At 33.4% G+C, this 9,993-nt stretch overlaps 2 protein-coding genes and 1 long non-coding RNA gene across 6 annotated transcripts in view; all 3 read left to right on the forward strand.

The window, feature by feature from the left end:
* The first annotated feature begins 52 nt into the window (after positions 1-52).
* LOC109583669 (uncharacterized) lies at positions 53-6,689 on the forward strand. 3 transcript variants are annotated; one of them, XR_002185651.1, is made up of 4 exons: positions 53-320; positions 1,454-1,578; positions 5,813-6,040; positions 6,246-6,689. It is a non-coding gene; the product is annotated as an uncharacterized LOC109583669 (long non-coding RNA). The 3 variants fall into 3 exon arrangements; XR_002185652.1 differs by having other exon boundaries at positions 5,829-6,040; XR_002185650.1 differs by lacking the exons at positions 53-320; positions 1,454-1,578 and having other exon boundaries at positions 5,180-6,040.
* An 85-nt stretch (positions 6,690-6,774) lies between these two features.
* LOC100631827 (zinc transporter ZIP10-like) lies at positions 6,775-8,876 on the forward strand. Of its 2 annotated transcripts, none has more exons than XM_019999101.1 (8): positions 6,775-6,896; positions 7,041-7,344; positions 7,397-7,584; positions 7,634-7,822; positions 7,954-8,064; positions 8,104-8,305; positions 8,357-8,547; positions 8,597-8,876. In XM_019999101.1, the coding sequence occupies exons 1-8, from the start codon at positions 6,828-6,830 to the stop codon at positions 8,753-8,755; spliced, it is 1,413 nt and encodes a 470-aa protein (XP_019854660.1). In that variant the 5' UTR covers positions 6,775-6,827; the 3' UTR covers positions 8,756-8,876. The 2 variants fall into 2 exon arrangements, with proteins under 2 accessions (XP_019854660.1, XP_019854662.1); XM_019999103.1 differs by having other exon boundaries at positions 8,113-8,305.
* A 65-nt stretch (positions 8,877-8,941) lies between these two features.
* The window catches only part of LOC100631953 (E3 ubiquitin-protein ligase RNF14-like), a 2,744-nt gene continuing 1,692 nt past the window's right edge, over positions 8,942-9,993 (forward strand). The window contains exon 1 of the mRNA XM_003388124.3: positions 8,942-9,447. Coding sequence (XP_003388172.1) covers positions 9,085-9,447 — 363 coding nt within the window. The 5' untranslated portion in view covers positions 8,942-9,084. The remainder of the gene's footprint in view (positions 9,448-9,993) is intronic.

Consider the following 9,993-nt stretch of genomic DNA (forward strand, 5'->3'; position numbering starts at 1 on the left):
GGCGGATAGAATGGAACATGGGAAGTATTAGTCTCGCGAGCCAGACCATTCCCCAGCCTGGCTCGCGAGACTAGGGAAGTATGGAGTAGGCGATAGTAGGGCATCGCTAGTCTCGCTAGCTAGACCATTCCCCAGCCCAGGGCATCACAGTTCGATCACTTTAGCAGCCATACCACTTCTCTGGACCAAAATGCCGAATTTTTGTTGACTGTTACAACAGTACTGTAAGCCTACATTTCACTTGATCCATCAGAGTTTTCACTGAACTGAATAATTCACGTTAAAAATTTTGTGTTGTTCACTGATTGAATTTCTCACAGGTCAGTACCATCAAGAGTGGAAACCCTAAATAAAATAATTCAGTATCCACCTTGGTACTATGTATTTGGTACCATACAAGATATTGGCGGAAGTAATATTTGGTGTTGAAAGTTAATTAGCATATTTTATACCAGCACCCTGTGCAATCAAATTAAAACAAAATGGCGAATTTTATATTAGTGGATTCTGCATAAAACCACCAATTGCCAATATTACTTCCTTGCCCAAATAAATCATTTTTTATTTTCACAGAAATTTATTTTCATAATTATTATTAACAATTTTCACTTTTTTGTAAATTTTTTTCCCTTTTCAGGCTTTAGACACGAACCAGAAATTAATTTTGTTAAAAAAATAAGGCCAACAATCATATTGCTTAGTGCTTATAACCTGTGCGTTAGTTCACCCTTGTCACTTCCTTTGAAGTAAAGTATGGATACTATACTATTAAATGTATGCTTGGAAATTTTCACAACAGGTGGGCAGTATGATACCAAAGTACTCATATATCCGATACCAAGTACTTGATACCAAATCCTGGTATCGATGTGTGGTACCATGCCCAATTACACCTTTTTGATCATTTGATGTCATAATGACAGTCACACCTTTTTATAATTATAAAATGGCAGCTCATTTAATAACTAGTTATAACTTATTTGTGCATGTGCAGTGCTGACTGCTCATTAGTACTCAATGGTACCAATCAACTCAGACTACTTGCTATCGGTATCAATTACAAATTTCTTGATTCATTGGTATCTATAGCAAAAGTAGCAGCTCTGACTTTAAGCATGGATGTAAGAAGAACTGCTCATTTGCTTTTTTGCTTTTCTTCCACTCATTTGTACTGCATTCTGCCAACCAGGGGAGTGGCTTTGTATGGCTTCGGGCCTTTGATGTCAAAGTGAGAAGTGACATACAGGTTATGTATTATTGTAATGCTTGAAGATAAGAATGAATCTACTTTAGTTTCAATTTTAGCTATACATGACTTTAACTTTTATACTTTTGAATCCTTATACATGTAACTTTAAAATTTGTGTGTGAAATTCTATGTACATGTAGCTTGGCTTATTTTAAAATTTCTAAATTTTTATTTTTCATAATTGTGTGTAATTTTTATTTTTAGCTAAGAGTTTTAATTTTGACCATTTATGGAAGGATCAATGTGGAACACCTGTTTTGCACCAGAGGCTACAATTCCTCGTACATAAATTTTTGACAGTTCTTTTTATTAATGGACCGACTCATAAAGTAAAATATGTTAATACATGTATAGTAATTATTTTGTTATTTGCTCTATTGGGTCATTTTCACCAATTCAGTTGTGTTTACATTATGCATGCATACTACACGTAGTTTTCAATTTTAAGACATAATAGGCAAATTTTAAACATTAAGAGGGGTGAGCAAAACCAAAAGTTTTGATTGAATAGCAATCATTCATTGTTCCTAGCTTTTGTTCATAAACATGATAGTATTTCAGCTTCGTGGAACTCTACTCAACCAAAGGGCACAGCATTATATGTCATCAGATAAGCATTGGCTTTTCTTAACTACTTACTCTTCTAAATTGAACTTTGTTGCTTAAAAGTGGTCTCTTTTAGAAGGAGACCCATCATTCCTATCCTGGAATATTCTGCTTTTGACTCAATTGATGGATTGAATATAAGAACTGAAGAATCTTCAGAATTGAGAGTTAGCCTTACGCTGGCATCACTTCGTTGTTACAGGAACTGAAGTGTGGGTGGTTTATTAACTTTATTATTAGAAATACAAACAAACAAATGTGCTTTTTTGTATTTCTTATTCTTGTTGGGGGATTGCTTTCACTCTTTTTTTGTCCCAGTTAGTGTAATCAAGTATCATAGCTTTTGAATAATAGTGTCAAATTTATTTTGGTATTTCTACATACGTGTAACTTTTATAATAATGCTATGGTGGGTAATTTTTTTAGTATTTATTTTGTGAATATATTTCAAACCAAATAATTGTATGTACATGTACTATATACTTTTAACTTACTACTGTATAGAGAGATACTTTTGTAGCCCAAAATTTCACTAATCCATTCAAAAATCTGTTTGTGGTTAATTTTCACTTTTTGCCATCTTGAACCTTATTTCATCATATTTTTCTAATTGTTTTTTGTGAATTTAGAACCATAAGACTTGCATAAATTGGCCACAAAAATATCTTGCTATTAGGTATAATAATTAATTTTAGCCTCCATATGACTTATAATTTTTGTTTGAATTTCTAAATTCATAGTGATTGGCAGTTTTTAATATGGCAAATTATGGCTCTTTGCTCCAGGGCTTCCCAAAAAATGTGCTAAGTTAGCTAAACAATATGCTTAATAAGCTGACAAGCAGCTAGTATGCCTAGATTTTGAAACAACTTCAAAAGTTTATAAAAAATTCAAATTTGATTGAAATCAGCTCAAATTTTCTACCCAACATAAAAACAAGCTTTAAAATAGAGAATTTTGTCCTATTCATTTTTTGACAAAAATTTGGCCAAAGTTCCTGAACTATAGTACAGGATGTTTGGCCTGATTTTCTGTCAATTTTTTTTTAATTTGTAAAAAAATTGGAATCAGTTCACAGTTGATGCACAACATAGGCACATGTAGAAAAAATTATAAAAGTGGAGAATTCTCTTCTACTCTTTTTTGACAAAATTTGCCCAAAGATGAGGGCTATAACCTTTAATTATCATTAACCCAATTTTTGAGCAACTTTAAAAGTCTTAAAGATGCAAAGTTGATCAAAATTTTCTGTACAATATAAGAGCATGTATGTTTACTTTTAAAATTAGATGTTCATTTTATGAGTTTAAAATCACTGACAAAAAGCTGCATGAGCATTGTACTGAAATCCTGTAGGAAACCCTGATATGCTCTTGGGTATGTGCCTAATAGCTCAAAATGGTTAACAAATCAAATTATTAGTTTAGCAAAATAAAAAATAGTCATAGCTTACAAAAATTATGCAAATCAAACACAAAAAGCATGATGTTACACAAAATTACAAAGTCTGACTTTATGACCATACAGCTAGCTATATCCACTGTTCAATCTACTTATAACTTATTGACTCAGTTGGTACACTATATCCAATAGAATTGGCAACATGTCAAATTAACCACGAAGTTGCTTCCAACTATGGGCTTTATAGAGCCTGTAATAAACAGGATAAATCATGCATTCACACCAGACACTAACTTCATTAGCACTCATTACGTATCATTGCATAATATTCACTAATTTTACTGATAGCTTGACCTCTTATTTTCACTTTCTGTGGCATAAAGGCAGCTCAGGTTGGCAATGCATCAGAGTAGCATACCCCTATGCTATGCTATACAGTGAAGTTGTATGATTGTAAAATTAGGCTCCATTACATTAGTCGTGCATTTTTCTTCTGAAGTTGATGAGCCCAATAATTGAGCTCGAAAATGTTTGACTCCAAGTACTATGCCCAGACATTTTTCAACTTTTGAGTATCATCTTTTTTAAGTGTCCTGCAAATGGTAAAGCGTAGCGCATTTACTGACTTCAAGCTCATAAGTACATTTGGTGTGTTACGTGGAGTCCCTACTTAATGAATAACTCCTTTACTGTAATTTGTGCTGGTTTATCATCCCAGCTTTAGCTGCAAAAAGTTACTTCTCTTTGACTGTATAATCTTTTCTCCCTCTATGTCATTTGTTGAGTATTAACCAAAATAATAGTAATTCATCATTTTCACTCTCTTTAATTGCTTTTTCCAATTATCATTGGATGGCTTCTCATAATTTTTCAGACTCTTCTGATCTTCCTGACTGCCAACATTAAAACTGTCTGCGGTATGCCACCTCTACCCACCAAAATTTGTAACAGACTGATTTACAGTAGCTCAGCAAAGCTCTTCCAAAATAATAACCATAGCTAACAAAAACTATTAAACTATATATGAAGTAGACACAAAAAGCTTGAGGCTGCATAATGTTAAAGTTATGCAAATAACAAAAATAAGACTGGCGTTATGGTTAGCTCACTATTCAATCTATGGGTAACGCTGTTGACTTGTAGTACACTATCTAATGGAATTGGCAGCATGTCAAATTATTAACAAAAAAAGTTGTTTTGAGTGAACTTTACGGAGCAAATAACAAAAGTAGTAAACAAAATGAGAATTTCACACAGGCATTAATTTCATCGTTACATTGCATATCAGTATTATAACATGCACTAACTAACATTGTATTGTGTACATAAGATATGTAGATCTTCAATAGTTTTATTCCAAAACTCTTCTGCATTGTACTAGTATGCAACTGATAATTTCTAGCAAGGTATGTAGTACATTATGTTACTATTATTACAGTACAATGGGTAGTATATTGTGATTCTCAGCCTATGTAAAAAGCTGCTTTAATAGTTAGTTTATTTTTTCTAATGCATGCATGTACACAACATGTAGTAGGCTTGTAGGCTGTAGCCAATTTTGCACAATATTATGTGTATGGTAGACAAGTGTGAGCCAATTTTTGATGAACTTAGAACATTCAAATTAGAGCCAAACTTATTAGCTCAGTTTTCTACAGGCTTTAGCTTCTTTTTAGTAAATTTTTTAATTTGCTCAAAAAATGTTGACAATATATCTCATACTGGACCACTGGTGCATGTATTTTTACATTTTCTAATACAAATACATGTTCTTATGTTGTGTAGAACGTAGAGCTGATTTCGATCAAAATTAAGTTATTTATTGATTTGCTGAAAATTTGGACCAAAGCCAAGTACAGGATATTTTGTCAACATAGGCTCTGACAGAATTCTCCATTTTATAATTTATATATATATATATATGCATGTTTTTATGTTGTGTAGAAGTTTTAAGCTGATTCCGATCAAGTTTGGATTTTAAATTTTAAAGTTGCTTTATATATAAGTCTTAATCAGCTCACTTGGCATGCTTTGTAGGAAACCCAGCTGCTGTTTTTCACTAATGAATTTGACTCCCTTATCCTATGCAACTGCTTCTGATCCCAAATTTTTATCCTATAAAATGTTTTAGTACTAGTTCATATAAAAAAACATACATTTACATAAATGTTTTAATTATTTAGGAAATAATGTGTATGAGCTATTTACATGCATGTATGTTTTAACGTTTGTCTCAAGACCATTCACATTTATTTACCACCATGAATCTTGTTTAAATATGCTTCAGGCTCTATTTCATGAAACAAGTTGTGTGTCTAATTGTCTGTATACCGTGTAGAATTCTATATAGTTTTAACAAATTAATTTTATGTACTAAATAAAAGAATAATTATAATTAATTTTTTGATCATTTATAGCAATGGAATGAAAAATACTTATGATAAACCCTAATTGCCATGTTAAATTATGCAACACATTTCATTTTTATGATACCTGGACTATTAGCCCTTGATTTAAATCTATATTCCTATGTATACATTTATAACTTTCTCTCAGTTTTCTTTGTATATAGGTACACTGCATTATAACTGATGGAATTGTGTACAGCTAATGTACATGTGTAACATTTCATTATAAATTTGGTTTACTTCTTAGAGCCAATTCAGAGTACACATTAAAAGTGCCATCCAAGTTTGACACTGTGAGTAGTACAAATGTTCTGCCTACGATCAGACTTCCGATGTCCAAGTGAACATTTCTTATCTTATGTAGAGGCAATTAAATGTGCGTGTTAGTACATGATCAATGTATATTTTTACATGTTTTATCTGCTTATTTTGTTGTAATTGTAACTGATCCTATAACTTGATCTGCCATTTGAACTTTAACTTTTCAAATGAAATGCTATTTAACACATTATATATACCTTTTGCTAAAATAATTAATGTAGCATGACATTTCAATTTTATTCCTGTACTTATTGTTATAGATAATTAATGCCACAAGCAAAACAAGTAGGAGTGTGCTGATGATGAAGAAAAAAGGAAGAAAGTGGGAGAAACGCTTTATGAATAAAGAATGAAGTAATGATCAGCTATCAAATACCATGGTGACACCACTTAAAGTGAACTAATCAATATTATTTCATCTGCCTCATTATTTCAACGGTCTAGTCAGGCCTAGGCCAACTCTATATGTTCATAGTCAGGCTACTACTCTGCATACTACTCTACTGATCAGAAACTTGATTAATGAACTCTCTACCAAACTCTCCCAGAGTTTTAACAGTGAACTGATTTCGTATTGAACAAGCTTAGTACTTACTTTTTTTATTTTTGGTTTTATAAATAGTTTACATGTTTACTATAACTGATACAGATATGTCCTTATAATGTGAATTATTCTTTCATTTATAGTGATCACTTGTAATGCATGCCATGGTAATGCATAGATAATGATTATCTATGGTAATGCGCGTATAAATGACCACGCCCCCTTTGAAATTGCATAAAAGCACTATAGAACCGAGGCAGATATCTGCAGATAAAAATTCGACAAGCAAAAGGTAGTCATGAAAGGTCTTTTGATTTTAGCTGTCACTTTTTGTCTCTTGGCTCTTGCTTTCTCCCAAAGCTGCCCTGTAAGAAAAACTACTCAATGCGTCGCGTGAGCGCGCACAGTACCGTGTAGCGTAACGGCCAGCCACTGTGTTGTGCGCACTTTAAATTGCATTTTGTAATTTTGATGATAATGTTATTAAGTTGTCTGAACTTTTTACTTATAGTGTCCTACTGAAGATGAGCTTATTGGAAAGTTCAACGAAGTGTCTCAAACCAAGAATATGAGCGACTGTGATGGGCGTATGTGTATGCTGGAATACGATGACCTTGACCACGATGACCATGATCATGGCCATCACCATCGCCGCCGCAATGAGGGCCATCACCATAAGAACTGTTTTAATTGTTCAACAATGTATGAACTTTGCCATGATATTATTCTCGGACTCGGTCTCACAACTCAAGAATGCCTTAGTGATCGTTTTCGTAATGGTACTGAAGGATCTTCCAAGCCCACTACAGCTCAAGGTAAGAGTAAGATTTGCCACATTACTCTAATTCATTCACCTTTCTTTTCTAGCTTATGGATATGGTTTCCTCATGATCTGCCTTGTCTGTCTTTGTGCATTGATTGGAATTTTCCTGGTTCCTGTCATAAGAAATAAATCCCAAGGTGGTCGTCTGTTATTTGAATATACATATGCCTTTATATTTGCTATTGGAGTTTCTGCTTTACTAAGTGATGCTGTATTGCATCTTATTCCTCATGTAAGAATGTAGCATTTTCTGAGTAGCTTATTTATAGTGAGTGTTACAGGCACTTGGTCTTCATAGTCATGGTCATCATGAAGAAGATGATGACCATGATCATGATCATGATCATCATAGTGATGAGGAAGAATCTGAGGAGCATGCGTATCTTTGGAAAGCAAGTCTGGTCCTACTTGGAATTTATGCATTCTACTTGATAGAGGTGGCAATGCATGGACTTAGTCACTACTTGACGGTACAAATAATAATAATAGTTAATACAATATTTTGTAAGCACACTACAACTTTCCAAAGTTGTTTAATCGTCCGGTTAAATATTTTTAGCTAATATTTTTAATAATAAAATGATAAGACCATCATTTATAGAAAAAATCAAAATCTGGTGAACCTCCTCATGCTACCAATCATGCTGCTCCAGTTGAAGATGGGAACTATTCAGCAGAAATGAAAGAAACTAAAGAAGATAAAGAAGATAAGGTTTGTTATAAGTATGAATTCAATTAATTAAGACTGTAGCCTGCACAGGATCAGCCAATAGTTGATATGAAAAAGCCTTTTTTCTCACGTATCGAACCGGTTGCTTGGTTGGTTACTGTTGGTGGTGCTTTGCATAATTTTGCTAATGGTTTAGCTCTTGGATCTACTGTTGTTCAAAGTCTTACTCTTGGACTAAGTATAATGTTTGCACTCGTATTTCATGAGATAACACATGAGCTAGGTAAGTAACTGAATGATCAGTGGTATTGTCTATTGTGTTGTAAATTATTAGGAGATTATGTCATTCTTATTAAGTCTGGTTTAAAATGGAGCAGTGCCTTGTTCTTTAACTTTATTTCATCTCTTTTTGCAATTCTTGGTTTCTTTATTGGCGTTGCAATCAGTTCAAACAGTGAAGATGCTAGCACTTACATACTTGCTATCACTGCTGGGTTGTTCCTTTACATTTCTTTGACTGATTTGGTAAGAGTTGTAAATCATTTTTCTACTATACTATTAATATTTTGTATAGCTTCCTGATTTAGTCCATGGTGGGACTTACAAGTTGTCTAAGAGTGGTTGGCAATTTGCTATGAGGTTCCTGTTGGTTAATTTAGGTTTCTTTATTTCCTATGCACTTCTTCTTGTTTTGGCACGTTATGAAGAGGATCTGGATGAACTCATAAACTAATTCTAATAATTTTGAGGCTATTTCATTTATTTTGCAGCCTTTGTTACTGTAAATAATTCCTTTCACAAGTAGTTTCATCTTATAAAATAGATTTTTCTTAGAGAGTCCAATAAAAAGTCTACATCAAATGAGATATCACAAGTGCATGAAGTTTTCAGTTAGGCTACCAAGTTGTGGTAGACTTCATGGTCATCAGGCACATACATAATACATATAAAGATTATAATCTATAGTTAGCACCTCATCACTGGTGATTTAGTAATAATTATTATGAATCAGTTTATACCGGTAATTAATTATTTAGCTAGCCGGGTGGGCGGGATCGCAAAATGGCGAATGAAGGAACAAAAACGGTACCAGCTAAAAACTCGGTGATGATTGAGGAGCAGGAAGATGAAATGATGATGCTAGAAGCAATGAGAAAGAAAGAGCTTGAGTTCCAGTGGGAAGTTATAGAGAATAAGGTGGAGGGTACGATGAGAGTCGAGTTAGAGCTACCAAATCAGGGTCTTCCCATTAAGATAGATCCTGAATGTGGTATTTACTCCGAGTCAAAATTCAAAGCCTTAGACACTCTTGCAACAGTATTATATCTTCCTCCAATAAAACTTCATTTTCAACTGAATCACCTTTATCCACTTGAAGAACCTCCGTCATTTTCACTTTCATGTTGTTGGCTGAATTTCTCACAGGTTAGTATCATGTGTTTTGTAATTTTATTTTCATTAATGTTTCTTGAATGAAATTGTGAAATTTTGATCCTGCATCATCGTTATAAATGCATGTAGATTATGATGGGAGTAAATTAGGATGGGTGTCGTAGTTACTAATGTTTGAGCAACTGAATGCATACATTTGCTTGTATGTTCAGAACCCCTTACTAACTGATCTGATTTGATTACAACAAATTACTGGAATACTCATATTAAGTGTTACACATACTTTGTCATCTGAAATGGTGCCTACTAAGCACAATGGGGTTATTCTGATAGTGTCATAGCCCGCCAAAGTGTAAAATAAACTAAAAGGACAATGAATGGGTTTTTTCCTTTTCTGAGCTAGTCAAGTGAGAGAATGCTGACTATGGGTCCATTGAGATCAGGGTAGTGGGTATGGAAGACAGAATTGTCCACTGTAGTGAGCAAAACATTTGATCTATGAACAAGCAATGCCTTATATATAATGATTTAGAAACAGTCAGGCTAGTCAGCATTATAAAGACTATCATATGCTATACC

Source organism: Amphimedon queenslandica, unplaced genomic scaffold, assembly GCF_000090795.2.
Source record: "Amphimedon queenslandica unplaced genomic scaffold, v1.1 AMPQUscaffold_13289, whole genome shotgun sequence".
NCBI classification, from domain to species: Eukaryota; Metazoa; Porifera; class Demospongiae; order Haplosclerida; family Niphatidae; genus Amphimedon; species Amphimedon queenslandica.

Bases quoted from the DNA above. Each gene is read 5' to 3' on its own strand.
- LOC100631827 (XM_019999101.1), top strand. From the start codon at position 6,828: ATGAAAGGTCTTTTGATTTTAGCTGTCACTTTTTGTCTCTTGGCTCTT. The intron at 7,345-7,396 runs GTAAGAGTAAGA...TTTCTTTTCTAG, and splicing joins CAAGCCCACTACAGCTCAAG to CTTATGGATATGGTTTCCTC. The intron at 7,823-7,953 runs GTACAAATAATA...CATCATTTATAG, and splicing joins GACTTAGTCACTACTTGACG to AAAAAATCAAAATCTGGTGA.